The 16,958-nt window shown below is 26.3% G+C and overlaps 4 protein-coding genes across 7 annotated transcripts in view; 1 reads left to right on the forward strand and 3 right to left on the reverse strand.

The window, feature by feature from the left end:
- LOC132923505 (thrombospondin type-1 domain-containing protein 4) overlaps nucleotides 1–1,678 on the reverse strand; it is a 60,182-nt gene extending 58,504 nt beyond the window's left edge. Inside the window, exons 1-2 of one of the 2 annotated variants that reach the window (XM_060987546.1) lie at nucleotides 1,542–1,677; nucleotides 1,426–1,470 (exon numbers count right to left, since the gene is read on the reverse strand). In XM_060987546.1, the coding sequence (XP_060843529.1) occupies nucleotides 1,426–1,457 (32 nt within the window). In that variant the 5' untranslated portion in view covers nucleotides 1,458–1,470; nucleotides 1,542–1,677. Of the gene's footprint in view, nucleotides 1–1,425 lie in introns of both variants that reach the window. The other variant, XM_060987547.1, reaches the window with a different exon arrangement.
- Nucleotides 1,679–7,766: 6,088 nt separating this feature from the next.
- LOC132923509 (uncharacterized) lies at nucleotides 7,767–11,660 on the reverse strand. Of its 2 annotated transcripts, XM_060987551.1 has the most exons (6): nucleotides 11,532–11,660; nucleotides 11,087–11,167; nucleotides 10,879–11,000; nucleotides 10,051–10,172; nucleotides 9,637–9,719; nucleotides 7,767–8,485 (listed from the first exon to the last, which is right to left on the reverse strand). In XM_060987551.1, exons 1-6 carry the CDS (start codon nucleotides 11,629–11,631, stop codon nucleotides 8,346–8,348), a joined length of 648 nt encoding a protein of 215 aa, XP_060843534.1. In that variant the 5' UTR covers nucleotides 11,632–11,660; the 3' UTR covers nucleotides 7,767–8,345. The 2 variants fall into 2 exon arrangements, with proteins under 2 accessions (XP_060843534.1, XP_060843535.1); XM_060987552.1 differs by lacking the exon at nucleotides 11,532–11,660 and having other exon boundaries at nucleotides 11,087–11,487.
- Nucleotides 11,647–11,969, forward strand: LOC132923511 (large ribosomal subunit protein bL33m). The gene has a single exon (XM_060987556.1). It carries the CDS (start codon nucleotides 11,647–11,649, stop codon nucleotides 11,866–11,868), a length of 222 nt encoding a protein of 73 aa, XP_060843539.1. The 3' UTR covers nucleotides 11,869–11,969.
- A 2,354-nt stretch (nucleotides 11,970–14,323) lies between these two features.
- LOC132923510 (glucose-induced degradation protein 4 homolog) lies at nucleotides 14,324–16,429 on the reverse strand. 2 transcript variants are annotated; one of them, XM_060987555.1, is made up of 5 exons: nucleotides 16,201–16,429; nucleotides 15,570–15,734; nucleotides 15,262–15,429; nucleotides 14,961–15,193; nucleotides 14,324–14,897 (listed from the first exon to the last, which is right to left on the reverse strand). In XM_060987555.1, the coding sequence occupies exons 2-5, from the start codon at nucleotides 15,714–15,716 to the stop codon at nucleotides 14,834–14,836; spliced, it is 612 nt and encodes a 203-aa protein (XP_060843538.1). In that variant the 5' UTR covers nucleotides 15,717–15,734; nucleotides 16,201–16,429; the 3' UTR covers nucleotides 14,324–14,833. The 2 variants fall into 2 exon arrangements, with proteins under 2 accessions (XP_060843538.1, XP_060843536.1); XM_060987553.1 differs by lacking the exon at nucleotides 16,201–16,429 and having other exon boundaries at nucleotides 15,570–16,085.
- Between the last annotated feature and the right edge of the window lie 529 nt (nucleotides 16,430–16,958).

A 16,958-nucleotide genomic window follows, 5' to 3' on the forward strand; every position in this document is an offset into this window, starting at 1 on the left:
TATTTAAAATTGACTAATAAATTAATTTTTAATAATATCAAACTACAATATGATATTATATTTATTTAACAACGTAACTCAAATTTAAAACTGCAAATTAAAATATAAATTGAAAATAGAATGTAACATTGCTAAAATGACAACTCAACTTTAAACATAAACTAAATTTCTTAAAGCTTCTATATATTTCAGTTAATTTACTTGAATATAAAAATATTTTTCATTCGTTAATTTATGAAATATTTTAACAAATCAAGGAAACCGTCTAGTTATAGAACACCCTCCAATAATTTAACATCGCTAACAAATGTTTTAATTTTAAGAAAATTATGTATCTAATATGAAAAATTAACGGTTAAATATTGTTACTTGTTAGTTGTTAGCTGCTCACACACTGGGCTTGAAGTGTTCAAACACTAGCAGGGTGTGTTCAATCACTAGGATTTCAATTTTTTTAAATTATAACTAATATGTTTAAGAGTAATTTAGTTTTATATTGGTTTCTTACTAATAATTATTAATTTTAAAGTGTACAGGCATGCCAATCTTCCAATCCAAATTGTATAAATATAAAATAAAAAGCCAATTTATGATTACATTAGAAAAGTAAACAAATCCTAAACTGTTCAATCACTGGTGTTTTCACCCAATGTGCATAAAAATACATTAAATTTATTGTTTTTTATAGCTGTAAGATGTATTTAATATTAAAGTCATCAAGTCAAGTTAATATTGACAGTTCAAGTATTTACGAAACAAAAACGAATATCAAATCAAATATGTGTTGCGACAATATAACAAATTTTCAAAAAATAAAAATACCTGTATCAACTATCTAAATCTTACTACCTAAGTTGCCATTATCCAATCAAAAAATATGATATAAAATAGATCACTGTAAGTTCCAATTAAATAAAAAAAATTGAACACGCGAATAAATTGTTTAATATGTATAAAAAAAAAATAAAACTTAATCTTCGGTTAGATGATACTACTCCGTTATAATAGAACATTAAAATGTATTATTACATGACAAGATACTAGGATAAATTTTAAACTATGATGATTAAACGTTAAACATATTATACGATAAAACAATTGAATTAGTAAAACTACTAGACAGATTAGTAGAAAATGATACCTATTTGTTTTTTATTATTAACACTTACAACAATATTAAAACCTTCGAAAATATATTATTACTTATTCTCAAGTAAGTGCCTATACAGTTATTATCTCATATTACCTATATTGGTTATATTATTTATATAATATACACATCCTATGAAAAAAAATATAACATTTTGTTGATAATTAATAAATTACCCAATCGCGTATCTGTGATATAGGAGCAAAAAATAAACAAACTATATATTTTCCATAAAGACGTATTGTATATATTTGTATTAGGTAATAACAACTTACCAAAAGCACTCGGAGTATAATAGTAAAGCCATGTTTTCACCGCAACTATAATAATTGTTCCATTAAGAATTGTCGAAAAGCGTACGAAAAATAAAAATTTTAAAAAACAGAACTACCCATAGATATAGTTATAACGGATGATCAATGTTCTTGAAAACCACGAACGGATGAAGGCACGTGTCCATTCGCCGACATGACGATAGTGATAAGGCCCGGCACGTGCAACGCCAAGACCAAAACTGAAACCGACCGCTCCACAAAATGTGTACATAGGCGGCCGCGGTCGCTCATCTTTTTTTCGACTGTGTATGTGTGTGTTTGGGTGTAACGTACACATATATGTATAGATAGTATGTGTGTGCGCGCACGTTTGTACATCTTGTATGCGTTTCGGTCTTTCGGACACAACAAAAAAATTACTGCAGTAGGTACCTACAATATTATATAATATTCTAATATTTAGTTAAGTATTCAGAATAATCAAAAATTTAATTTTTAGTATCCATGTACGCGGATAAGTTTTCTGCGAAAAAATAATATGAAACGAGTTTCCAGAAGGGCAACCGTTTATACCTAGTAAAGTAGTAAACTAATAAGAACAGTTGATGAATTCTTGCGATAGAAGACCAAAATCGCTATATTAATCGAAAAGTACATTAAAATGAAATCGTAGATTTAAATACGAATAACTAAACTTAATTATTATATTTAATCAAAATAATACCTAAAGCCATCACCTATAGGACCTAGAGTAGTAGACTTTGTGTTTGGAATATTGAGTGTGTTATTGAAATCATTGCTCGAAGTGTATATTTATGGCATTACGTCTCAAAAGTCAAAAGTGTAAAAATATTTTAGTTTTTTAATTTATTAGATTTTTTTTTTTAGTTAGTTATTGGCTATACCTATTAATAATCAAAGATGCTGATAAAAAAGGAATAATAATATCATTTTTTTTCTTCGTTTTACATACGTGTAAGATATTTCACTCGTATTATTGTAATTACATTATTATTGAAATTATTAATTAAGGTATAAAAATGAATAGATAATAATATACTTGAATTATGTTCACCAAATATATACATCAGAATTTTCTAGATATGTTAAAATTTATATTTATATCAGCTCTTTCTAAATTAGTTATAAATATGTATTAGATTTTTTTTCTACAAATTTAATGTCGATCAAAAAGCTTGAAAATATAATCTAAGGTTAATACAGAAATTTAAAAATAACTTGAGTGTAAATCCACAGCAATTTGTATGAGCGTTTGAAGTGATTTTGATCAAGTTTGTCAAATCGCAAAAATGTACATATGCATTTTTAGTTTAAATTCATACAATTTTAAATATTCATACCTATAAGTTTTGAAAATATAATGTAATTATCCACATAAGTAGTTCATACCGAAACTATAAAATTCAAAAAACATATAAGCACAATTTTTTTTATTGATATTTGAAGTTTAAATTTAAACGAAATTACATGTTTAAACGAAGAATAGTGATGTCAGTTATTTTGTTATAATTCAAAAACATTATTCGTGAAGACAAACTTAAAACTTTAGTGTGTATTATAATTTTTGAGTTTTTTGCAAATGTTTCAATAGAATTTTCAAAAGATATAATAATTTTAAGCTATTACCTATTAATACTAAGAACCTATTTACATTATTTTACTACGAACTATGAAGTAATATTAACTCTAAAGTTAATAATACAATTACTAATATTAAATTATATTATGATATGCTATAAACATTAAAATATATATTAATATATTATTATAATAATTAAATAATAATAATATTTATAAATACCATATTTTCAGCGAAAATCAAATTAGCCTTCTGTATAGACTGTAATATTAATAGTAAAATAAATTACTAGCAATACCAAAAATCATATTATCATGAAATACATACATAGCCATAGGTAGATAGTGATATAGACTGACAGACCGTCTTCATTCAGAATCGATTTGCTTATACAATGATATATCATTGAATTCAAATTTAACACATCCATCACAGACCACTGCAGTGACCTACTCGACACCTGCAGTGGTACTCAGCTGCCCACCTTTTTTTTTTTAAGTGTTGATAAAAATGTTTAGGCTCGGCAAAAAAACTTGAAAATTCAATACAATATTCTACACCCACATATGTTGCTATAATATCTATTTAAAAATATTAAAACAATTTCATAACTATATGAAGACCAAATTGAGATAAAATATTAAATAAGATACTTAAACTTATAAACAAAGGATTACAATATTATACAATAATAGTTATTTTCTTGTAATTCAAAATTATTCACAAAGACTTAAAAATAACGTAGACCTACCTACCTATAATTTATAAATTATTATTTATTATTTTATACTATACGTAATGATATTTTCAAAATATTTATTATATTAATTTTAAGCTTTTTATACAATTAGTCCACAAAGGCACAAAACTGTTCACACAGTTACACTATTGAAAGTCGATATCGAATCAAAAGTGAATAATAATATTATAATACATAATAAAATACTATAATATATAATACTAGGTATAAACTATTACAATAATTAATAATATTAGTGTCGTATATAGAAATTATTTTCAGGAGGGGGGGGGTTAAAAAATGCCATTCTTAAATTCCAATTAATTATACAATTAAAATCAATGCTCGTACCAACCATACATTTCAGAGGAGGTTTGAACCCCTACCCCCCTTTTTTTACGCCACTGAATAATATAATAAATGTGATTTCTTCGCCAAACATTAATTTCACCCGTCATATAATAAGTAAAATAAATTATTATAATGATAACAATATGAATAATTTAAAATAAAATATTTAGTAGATATTTATAGCTGACAACCCGTCTCCACTCAGAGTTATTTTTCGTAGGTACTTATAGTATACATACTCGTATATATAGTACCTATACAATGATTTATCATTGAATTTTAAATTAACATACCATTAATTATTAGAGTGACAAAATATACTCAATAACAAGGTAAGTAGTAGGTACACTCGAGGTACCAGAATTTAAATTTACCAGACTAGCAAAAAAGTCAAAAACACAAAAAATATTCCGACGCCTAATAAAATCTATGAGAGATGTAACCAAAATAATTTACTTTTCGAAATAAATACTCAAATTCTAAAATTTTCCGATTAGACAGAAATTAGTGGCGTATAGAGGATATAGCACTTGACCCATAGTCCAAGTTTATGTATTTACCTAGTATTTTATAACTATTTGCCTAAGTATTAACTAATATTATGATAAATTAATAATTGTTGTTTTTGAAATAAAAAATTGTAAAATTCGTTTACTTATACGGGTATAGTCGAATTGCACTTATTTTAGTCGAATTACACTTGGGTTTAAAAAAAGTAATGGTCGAACTGCACTCGGGTAAAAAGCAGGTAGTGGTCGAACTAGGTACACACTTGGGCTCAAAAAAGTATTTTAATAAAATTATAATGCATTTGAAAGGGTAAATTATTTTCCGATGTAAATTAAGTGGTTCTTCGTGGTTATGTATTAACATACCGAAAAATAACTGTAGAACATTCATTTAGGTATAGTTTTGAAAGACGAGTAAGACGACCACGATGGGTACAACGCCATTTTAACATCATCATTTACACTTTTTTTTTTGTAAAATGTATAACTTTGATACACAATTAAGTCACGCCTCATTCACTTTTAATAAATTGTTCATATTTATACAGCGACGTAAAAGTGTGTATACTACTATACTAATTGTAGTTTACATGGGTCTAAATAGTACAAGGTATAAAATATAAGTATTAATCTTATATTTTTATTGATAACTATTTATTATCCAGTTAGGTTAGATTCTTTGTCGATTTTAGGCGACAATAATTATCTGCGTTATCTAAATGGCATTAACAAACTAATATATAATGCTATTAAATAGATAGCCCACATAGCGTTCGTAAACATAAGATTCGTAATATTTTTAACGGGTTTTCACTACTTATACACATTCGACTCGTAACAAGTTCCCACGTTATTTTCCATTTTAACTCTTTTTTTGAACGAGTGCAATTTAACCACTAGGTATCTGATTTTTACCCGAGTGCAGTTCGACTATTACCTTTCTTCAATCCAAGTGCAATTCGACCATTTCTTTGTAGGTAATAAGTGCAATTCGACTATCCCGACTAATACAGTTATACTAGAGACTTAGAGGGGTTCAAATTGGTATACCGGTATACCGTTAGCAGTTTGGGAATTTACCTGTTTGTCAGGCACGTAGCTAAGGGGGGGCCAGGGTGTGCCTGGCCCACCCTATTATGTGTCCGGCCGTAGGCCGGCCCATCCAAAGTATTCAGAGGGGCCCATTATTATACAGCGGCTATTAATTTTAATGGAATTTTTTATATTATCTAAATATTGCACAAATAAAACCAAATATATCGGGTTTTAATTAGAATTTAAAATAAGTTACGTAACTAAATTCAATCCATGTCCATTTCTGGAATAAAATATGTATATTGTATTGCATTTAAATTCTGTTGCTACCAAGAATCGGTGATAATTTATTTTTATAAGTCATAATATCGTCAACGATTGATTAGGAAATAATTGCTATTTAAAGCCTAATACTGTATACTAGTATACTAGCATGTGAAAGGACTTTTTCATGTCTAAGAAGATTAAAAAATTATATGCGAAATTGTATGTCAAATGACCGACTCGTCAGTTTGTCAAGTATTTGTATAGAAAAAAAAATTGCCAAAAGTTTGGACCTAGATGAATTTGTTAATAGATTCTCTATTAAACATAAAAATAGAAAAATACTGTTATATTAGAACATAAATTATATTAATTGTATTTAATTTAAAGATTATGTCTATATATTGAATATTTGAATTTTATTATTATTAAAAGCATTATTTGTATTTGATTTATATTTATGTATTTTTATCAATTTTTTTTTTTTATTACACTTATTAATAATTAGCATAATGATAAACTATGGTATTATTAGGTTATATACTTATATATTTATAGTAATGATATTCTGATAACTACCTCTTCATAATATAAAAAGGTATGGGGCCCATCTAACATTGGCCCACCTAGTGAATATTTTCTGACTACGTGCCTGCTGTTTGTACATTTTTTTTTTGACGGGAGGCGTTTTGAAATAAGCAAACAATGGACGGGAGCCGTTTGGGATGCACCAAATATTGATAAGTTTTATATAAACGTTAACAATGTTAACATCATTAACAGGCACCAATCGAACGATCACATTTATCCCTTAACAGTCGACGTTAGACGTTACATTTTTTAATTTTTATATATCTCAAGTAGGTATCTATAGACTATAAATAAATAAACTAATTAATTAATTAATATACTAATGTAGGTATTTAGTCATACTAATATGAAGTTTATCATTTTTTTTAATTATAATTATATTGTTTTCCTAGTAAATTTTTTTATTACATATTATTAAAAACATAGAACATTTTGTGTTAAAATTACGATTATGACTATGAGTAAGTAACCGCAAACTTAAATATGTGAATAGTGTATGTCCATTGTAGTAAACGATGAATTTTAATTTATAAACCTATTTGGAGCATTATATCAAAACCTATACTGAATGGATTAGTTTTGGCTAATGCAAATAAAAATAAATAAATACATTTCCTAAAAATTATCTTAGGGTTAGGATGATACAACTATCAGTATGGAATATTAAGTAGACTGAGATGTAATGTATAATTATTTATTACTTTATTAGTATCTATTACATAGGTACCTACATTGTTAATTAATACACATTTTTAAAAGTATATTGATAAAAATACTTTAGTAAAATTTGTGGGAGAACTCCTAAATCCTCTCTTATACCTAGAGCTCAATCAAAAGTACTAATCCACTTAAATTAAAAATTCTAGTTTAACCACTACAGAAACCCATATCATTTTAGATTCATTTTAATTATTATTTTTTATGATTCTATTTACTATTAACATGTATCCTGTATTCCTGTACACAAAATATTATTAATAGAAAAATATTCAATGACCATAAGCGGATATTTGGTTGAATTTTTAGGAGGGGTTATAATAATCCAATGTAAAGTGACCTACCTTTCTACACAAAGTTTAAAATATTAGTACATTACCTTCGATTTTTGGGTGGTCTATTGGAATACTTTGACGGTTAAGTCCACCACCCCTGATGTCTGTCTATGTTAACGACCAGTGTATCTACATTATTCATAAAACAAATGTTAGATTAGGTAAATTAATAGGTAATAACTTATGTATAATATATATCATTATTGTTATTTATCCAATTAATATTTATTAGCACTACACAGTTCACCTTATTATGTACAAAAGCAAAAACAAAAATTTTAAATTAGTAAATTAATACATTTTAAAATTAAAGTATCTTAATATTGTTAATAGACCTAACTACAAATAATATATTATACATTATCTATATTAATATACTATTATAAAATACAATTAAAAAAGTAAATCAAGTATAAAATAATATTATTAAACATTAAACAATAAACATACAAAATACATAACATATTTTAACAAGTATAAATATTACTGATGAAATATTTATTTTAAATTTTACTTGTAGATATTTAATTAGAAATGTTTATTTTTTTATACAACAAATTATATAATGATTAAGTAATAAGTAATATAAGATTTGTTAGAATAAAAACACTTTATTTTATCAAAAAGCTTAGCAACTGTAACGTCATCTATTTAAATTTAAAAAAAAATAAGTAGTATGCTAATTGGCAATTCACAATTGTTCAAAATAAAAATCAAATTCCTAATCTTAAATTTAAATTATTTATTTAAAAATACATAATTACAGGTAAATAAAATTATTATACAGATAATGTTTCCCAATTTTTATCTGAAACTAACTTAATTTTGTTCCACAAACATTCTGAAATTTCATTGTCGGTTTTTTCATCTGTATTAAACTCAAAATAGGCTAATTTTTTTGTGATTCTGTTATATGTATCTATTGACATAAGTTAAGAAGTCATTCCATGATAAACTATATTTATTATTAAAATAAATACCATATTATAATAACTAAAAAAAAATATATCTATCCAAATTAAATTAAATTTTTAGACTGAAAAAAAGGAACATGTAGAATGTATCACCAAAATGTACAAATCAAAACTATTTTTAATTTAAATTATTACAAGTTAGAGACATACATTTATATAGTACCTTTATAAATTTAACTATACAAAAGTATTTTATATTAAATTCTACATTGTTTCATACAAGAGTAATCTCAGACAACAATGTTACCAAAAATTTGTTTTGTAAATTGATAAATAACTTTACTATGTTAAGCTAGGCAATTGTTGAAAGATTAAAGGGATGCTCTAATTCTGATTAAATTACTGTTACAAGCAATACTTTAATATTTAAAATAAGATTAGTGTCAATTTATTAAAAAATTCACAAAATACAATAGAACCCGTTTAAGACGCTCTAGCTTAAGACGATTTCTCGGCTAATAAGCTCATTTATACCAGTCCCTTGATTTTGACAACATTTAACATGTAATTAACACTGGATAATACGCTCTATGTTCCCGGATAAGACGCTAGTTTTGTCAATGATGTTATTATAAAAATACATTGTATCAAATTTAAAGAAATACCTCACTAATAATAACAATAACGAATAATGTGTACGTGTACTTGTACTGGTTATCGGACGATAACCATTGTCGATAAACTCATCTTAATAAAATTGAAAACTTCCTCTATTCAAAAAACATCAAAAATGTAAAACAAAGAAAGATGGATGATTTTTTGAAATAGGTAATATAATTGTAATATTTTAATTTAATTTTAATATTTTAATATTTAATAATTCATTCTGCAAAGTAAAAAATATAATTTGTATGTATATAACATGGATGTATTGTAAAATATAATAAAAAATTGTTGTACCCGCGTAATACGATTTCTCTCTTAAGACGCTATTTTTAACTGGTTCCTTGGAGAGCGTTTTAAACGGGTTTTACTGTACAATAAACTGTATTGAATTTTTTAATATTCAAAGTACATACAAATATATGTTCCAATAAAATCTGTTTCCTGCTTATCCTAGCTAATTATATTAAATTTATTTAAAATAAAAGGATACATCCTTTTTGTGTAGTTGCATTTGCACCATTGGAATAATCAAAATATATCTTCAACATATTCTTATAAGTAATGAATTTTTTTCTAAAAAATAAAATAAATAACAGTTCATTAAGTCTTGTAATAATATATACAATCCATAAAAATATTGTAAGCTCATTAATTACAAGGAAAAATAAATATTATGAGTTATGATCATTACATATTTGACATAAAATAATCCATAATAATGAGTTATATTTTATACAAACCACTAAGGTAAATATGCAAAACACAATATTCATAATTCTGATTTTTTATAAACAAATCAGTATAGATATTTTTTGTAGAAATTATATATTATATAACTATAGAATATATAGATAAGAAGTGCTATAATATATAATTATTTAATTTTAATAAATAATTAACTTACTTGGTAAGAGAAAAAATATCTTGATCAGCAGTACTTAACTTCATTTTGTTATATTTTTTTAAGTCAAATTCCGTTGATTGTAGTATATTTTTCAGACTTTCCACTTTATTTTTTAAGTCGTGCTATAACAACATATTAATAATATGTTATATTATAATGTGATTTGATATATTTAATTTAAAAGAGTCAATATAGGTTTATATTAAATCTTTTATGTATAATTGAATGGTTAAATTAAAAACTAAAATGAAAGCTATAAACCTAGAATAAAACAAAAATTATGTCTGAAGAATTTTTGTATACACATATTGTACTGTTATGTATATTATTGATTTTACATAAACAATTATTAAATGAGCATAATATGTTAAAAACATTGTGACATTAAAAATTAGGTTCATAAGGGCTTTAAAATATATATATTTAAAATAAATTACTTCATAAGTTTTTATATTGTTTTTGATGAACACATGGAATATAAAAAATACAAGGTACATACACAAGTATGATTTAATTTAATTCACTATTAAACATATAAACAAAAATACTTGCAAAGGATAGTGTTTTTTTAATTTTAAATAAGACAACGTCAATAAATATGAATACCTATACTTTCTTTTGAACACTCACATTATTGTCCATAACTTAAATATCATAATACTTAGTTTAATTAAACTTTCAAAATATCTAGTCTATTGAAAATTTCAAAAAATTATTTATCTACCTACCAATACTTTCCAATTTCACAATTTTTAAAATTATAAAATATAAACAAAAAAAAAATACTATAATTATAAATGTAATAAAATCATGTAGTCTAATTTTTACTTTCATCTGCATTTGAAGAGCCAACTCCGACATTAGTTTGACACGTTCTCTTTCAATAATATTCAACTGTTCATCATAGTGATTTATTTCCTTATTGATCTCTTCTAGTTTGGTCTTTGCTTCTAAATACAAAACATGTAAATGAAACACATTACACACAATAAATATTATTGAAGATCTACAAGACAATATAATCAATTTTGTATACCTTCATATTCTAAATGAGATTGCTCAGATAGTTTCAATAGTTCACTAAATTCGTTCGAGACATTCGATGATGGCTCGACATCTAGATTTACATTACGTATGATTTGTGAAAACATATTAAATATTATAAATCAATAATAAACCTGATCCGAATCCTGGTTTAAATGTTATTAAAAATGAATCGTATCGTACAGATTAATAATAATTAGTAATTATATTATTTTCAATTTTGTATATCTAGTATCTACTACTATTTACGTTCTATGTAAAAAACGGTTAACGGTTGAGGATATCACCAATGTCGCCAACTTTACAATACGGAATATTTATTATGCTTTTCAATGAAGATAGTGTCTTATCACAATTATTTTATAGATAATATTAGTCGTGTTCACCAGACACGAATAAAAAATGATAATATTAAAATTATATCTTAAATTTCGTACCCGTGATTGTGATTTTCGATTTACGATTACTGGTTACGGTTAGCGATTGCCGATTAGTATCTCTCGACATTTCGTGTATGCCCGGAACATCATTCACCATTGGAAATATATTATTATGTTCTTGACAAATGTTTTATTGAAAAAAGTAAAATCCAAACATACTATGGTGCTAATGGAAAGCATGGTAAGCGGTCACAAATACAACGTGTTCAGGGAACGTTTGGCTGACAAACTAGAACTTGTACATTTCGACCCTTGGATAGGTCAAATGTCCGTCTACAAAGAGAGGAAAAAAATAAGAAGTGCAAACGTAAAGAGATTCACAGAGCCTACATAACGGTCGAACAATTACTTGTATTAATAATTCATAAAATGTAGAAAATTTGTAAGCATTTATATTTTCAAATTGTAAAATATATAATTTTAATTTTACTAAAAGCCTTTTGATTTGAGTTCCATGGATAAAAAAGCCTTCATATTGGGATCCTTTATTTTGTCCAACACCATTTGTGAGACTTGTTTACTGTCGCTGTTTGCCAGTATACTTCTGATTTTATCAGCATATTCGATCCAAACACAATTGGCACAACCTGACATACAACATGTCGTTGGTTCTTCAGGTAACTCCGGTGGTTGTTGTGAGTAGATTCTTCTAAGATATATAACACGACAACTATTCACTAACCTCCGTTGAGATATAGGGAACATATTTTAGTTCTGAAACAAAAAAACATCATACAATTAAAAGTATACAAAGGTATAACTATGTTTTATAAATACAAACATATTGAAACACAATTATTGGAATAGATAATAAATTTATGGTTATTGGTCTTATACAATTATTAACCAAGGGCTAAACTATGGCATTAAGTTACATGTATGATATTGATATGTCTATTATGAGAGTTTGAATAAATGTATTCATTACCCTCAAGTCACCTTATCAAATATTGGCCTCATCCACTAATAAGAATGCACTATGCAGGAAGTTCATCGTATACAGAGTGATTCACTCATAAACTTTTTATATTTATTCAAGTGTCAAGTCTATGGATTCATCAAGCATGCTCATGCAGTCACCATCCTATCCTTTTATCCCTAAATAATGCAGTTATTGAAATTATGATTTTTTTTTATACCACCTAAGAGAAGTGTCAATATTAACAAAATTTTTTTTTTTTGAAAACCATTTTTTTTACTGTAAATAGTTAAACAGATGATTTTTTTTTTCAAATATTAAGTGTTTAAAATTTTAAATATAAGTTCAAATGACCTGTTTCCGAGATATTTAGTTTTATATAGGTTAACTCTAGACTAAAAATAATAATCCTTAATGGTTAGGTTAGGTACATCAATTATAAAGTAGATAAAATATATTTTAGTCTTGAAAATTATACTAAATGTCTAAATGGCAATGTATTAATATTTAATAGTTACTGTAATATTTAATTCATCATAACTTCCAAACCATAACCCTAATTTAACCTACTAATATGGACCAGGATCTTTTGTTTTAGTACATAAAGTTTAATAATTCAGAACAAACACAAATATTTATATGTAGTAATTATGTACCTATGATGTATGAGAATTTTTTATAAAGTCACCTGCTTAAAAATTTACAATAAAGAGGAAGCTTTCATTTCGAAAATAAAGAAAACTTATCAATCATAAATAAAAATTCAAGATATGATTAGTCATTATTAAAAGAAAATTGGGATGATCATGCCTGCTAAGACACTTTATATAACATTTAAATATATTAAATATTAATGAAACAAAATGTTTTTAACTGTTTATGTATGTACATATTTATATTGATAATTATAAAATAATCTGTTTTACATACTATACCCTAAATAATATTTTTCAAAGAATATAAAATATTGTCTTCATTATACGTAAATATTATTCATTTATTCATAATACTGAGCAAATATGTTTAATGTTTAATAAATAATAATAAACACGTTATGTCATAATATATACAATATAATATAATATAATATAATATAAGCAAAAACTATTTTATTTTTATATTATTTTATAATACATTAAAAACTAATAACTATTAAAAAAAACAAAAGGCAAACTATTTGTAAAGTACCTAATGAAGTGTTAAAAATAAAACAATAAATCAGTTATTAGAATAACATTTTTATTAAAAAATACAACCTTAAGACTCATTTAAGAAGTAACCTTGGCCATGGTAACAGTCAGTCAATATTCCAAGTTCATTATCATACTTCTCAATTGTTATTTATGCTATATACATTATTAAAATTCAAGATTGTTGAACCATAATTATTAATTTTATATTATCATAGTTTCTACAATTGGACTAGTGATTTTTCAATAAAATGTTTAGTTATGTGAATCAAATAAAAATTATTTTAATAAAAAAAATTGGCACCAAAAACTGATTTCAAATAATATAAGTTCTAACAATAATACAAATAGAAATAATAATATTATCACATAGAAAATTCATATAACATAATTCATACTGAATTATATTTATTAGTTGACAAAACAACAAAAAAATAAAACAAAACGAAGTAACAAAGTATTTGCTAATTATTATATTATTAAGGTTAATACTGATTTGTTATATTTTTGTATTCTAGTTTAGTCATCTAAATAAATATTTTGGTACAAGACAAAAGATATAGTTTACAATATTTGGTAAATAATTTTTAATATATTCTACAATGCAATAATTGCTATTAATATTATTTTATATTTACACAACAGCAAATTGAATATATTTTAGTAAGGCAAGTCACATGTTCTATTAAAATTCATCAATATATTATTCTTTTTACATACAATTAATTATATCATCAGTGTACAAAAAATATAACATAATATGAATATAAATATATATATATAACAATAAATACTGTTTCACTATAGATTAAATTAAAAATATCAATGCACACATTTATCATTGTTTTAATACATCTATCAGTTTTGACATGGTTATACATCATAAACAGTTACAATTTATCGTATGATTTATTTCATGTTCATTTAACTTACTGATAAATGTCAAGACTAAAAACATTCAAGAAAAATGTTTATTGTAAAATATGTATATTGTACAAAGACAACATGATTTAGTAGGTCATATCCATTCATTTAAAATACATAGGTAGAAAATAAATTAGTTACCTATTAAAAAGGAAAAATGCTTAAAAAAATCACAGTAAGCTTTAGACAACACTAAAAGCTTTGAGGTAATTTCATGTACTCCTGTACTATTTTCATTGTAATATTTTGAGTAAGTATTCTTCAAATCACCTAAATTCGTAGATCTGAGTACTGTGTTCTGGGACATGTGTCAAACATAACGTTTGATACCTAAAATTTAAATATTTGCTTATTATAATAAAAATTAACATAATAAGCAAAAATTGTTTTTACCATTCAGAACTCCGATGATAGTAATATCCTTCAATTGAAGAAGTTGATTTCTGAAAACATATATAATAGAAACCAGCAAATGACGCACCACTAATATCACGTATAGTGTGATCGGGTACTAGAAAATGCTCCTTCCAACGCATAAATACATGATCGGCATTTTTTAGTTCGTCGTAGTCGAATGCATCAGAATTGAAAGTCTTAGCGTACTGACAAAATGCAGCAAATTTGTTCTGCAAATTAAAAGAATCATATAAATATAACAATACAATAGGTAATGAATCGTACAAACACTACAAACCCAATGTTTCTTGTCAACTTCTTCATCTGCATCCCATTTTCTCGTCAAAAATGGACACTTTTTGTTAATGATTTCTCCATCAAAATAAGTGGTCAAATTGGGAAACTCTTCAGTAAGACCTTTAATTTTTAGATAACCGCACAGATAACCGTTTTGCTCGTCAACATACTATAAAATGAAATTTCGAGCAAAGAGCGTTAACATTGATAACATTTGCACAAAAGGGATGGCGCTATTTTATGTAATAATAATAATAATAGGTATATCAAACGTTCAAAACATTGACCATGAACGTAGAGCCTACATACCTGCAGTACAACTTCCACCTCGTAGCTGTTTCCTTTGGACCTCTGAAACCCTTGAAATTTCGATCCGCTGTACAATATAGACCCGGTGACCCCTAGTTGTTTTGAGTTTGCCGGAGGTCTGGGCGTTATGTCCACTTTGACGGGCATGCCTAGCGCGGAGGGATCCTGCACACGAATTGGACAAATATTAATTTAACGTCAGGGCGTTATGTGTATGTTCACTGAGCGACTCGCTATTTGTTTATAATATTTTTCGTTGTTACTATTATTATTATTTTACGTGTGGGCAAAATATTCGAAAATCTGTGTGCCGCGGCGTTAGCGGCGGTGATCTGGGGGGCGAGCGCGCGCGCGCGCGCGTCAAGACAGGCGCACTGAGGTGGGGCCCGGTGGCGGGAGAGCGCGGAAATTCAGTCGTGTGGGAAAACGACAAGGACGTCTAGCCCGATAACAGACCATCGTATTCGTAACCGCGAAACGATAGTAACGACTGGCGATCGCCGGCCGCCGGGATGTAATAATATTGAATAATGAATAATATTATGACAATATAATGATAAATAATAAGGTCATTCGTACAATTCGAACAACGACGATAATAATAATAATACAATATTAAAGTCGTACGTACCTGATGTCGGTGTTTATTACGGACGATCACGACACCACGAAAGTACGAGACGACGGATAACTGATAAGTGAACAAGTGATTGCGATATTATTATATTTAACATTACATTTAACAGCGTCACCGCCGTTCAGTCAAACGGAGTTTAGACCACAGAATTAAGCTGCAGCGCAAACACTTAAAAACGTCATAGGAATTAATTTGTCAGTGATTTTATTTTCATTGAGCGTTCTTAATCATAGATTATGTTCTTAATAAACACCGATGAGGAGACGGTTCGAAATATCCAAACGTCATTACCCCGTCGCCGGGTTATGGTTATCACACATTTTTTACACGTTACTCGTAAGCGTTACACCCATAAACATAAGAGTTCCACTAATGTAACATTATACCTCCGATTTGAATTTACAGGGCTGATTTATGAGTTTTGTACTACGAACACGCGTATTATATTATTTGGCTTATTTTACAAATAACCTTATTTATACTATCACATGCGTAATGCACTAATGTTGTACAGATTATAGCTGTAATCAGTCTAATTTATTCGACGTACCTATTTAAAATTATTGCGCTTTAGATTCTGAGCGGAGGGATAAACATTGATTTTAAATGAGTTGTTTTAATTTTTATTCTTCTATCATCACCTATTGGGTAAGTAAAAATTTTCGGTATTTTTTAAAATATCCGAGGAAAAAAATAAGGAATAACAGAAATTGTTACGCAAAACTAATATTTTAAAAAATTATTTTTTTTAT

Source organism: Rhopalosiphum padi, chromosome 2 (assembly GCF_020882245.1).
Source record: "Rhopalosiphum padi isolate XX-2018 chromosome 2, ASM2088224v1, whole genome shotgun sequence".
In the NCBI taxonomy this organism is placed as follows: Eukaryota; Metazoa; Arthropoda; class Insecta; order Hemiptera; family Aphididae; genus Rhopalosiphum; species Rhopalosiphum padi.

Bases quoted from the DNA above. Each gene is read 5' to 3' on its own strand.
- LOC132923511 (XM_060987556.1), top strand. From the start codon at position 11,647: ATGTTCTTGACAAATGTTTTATTGAAAAAAGTAAAATCCAAACATACT.
- LOC132923510 (XM_060987555.1), bottom strand. From the start codon at position 15,716: ATGCCCGTCAAAGTGGACATAACGCCCAGACCTCCGGCAAACTCAAAA. The intron at 15,194-15,261 runs GTTTGTAGTGTT...TTTAATTTGCAG, and splicing joins AAGTTGACAAGAAACATTGG to AACAAATTTGCTGCATTTTG. The intron at 14,898-14,960 runs GTAAAAACAATT...TTTAAATTTTAG, and splicing joins TATCATCGGAGTTCTGAATG to GTATCAAACGTTATGTTTGA.
- LOC132923509 (XM_060987551.1), bottom strand. From the start codon at position 11,631: ATGGTGAATGATGTTCCGGGCATACACGAAATGTCGAGAGATACTAAT. The intron at 11,001-11,086 runs GTATACAAAATT...TTTTGTATTTAG, and splicing joins ATCTCATTTAGAATATGAAG to AAGCAAAGACCAAACTAGAA. The intron at 8,486-9,636 runs GTATCCTTTTAT...TTATGTCAATAG, and splicing joins TGCAACTACACAAAAAGGAT to ATACATATAACAGAATCACA.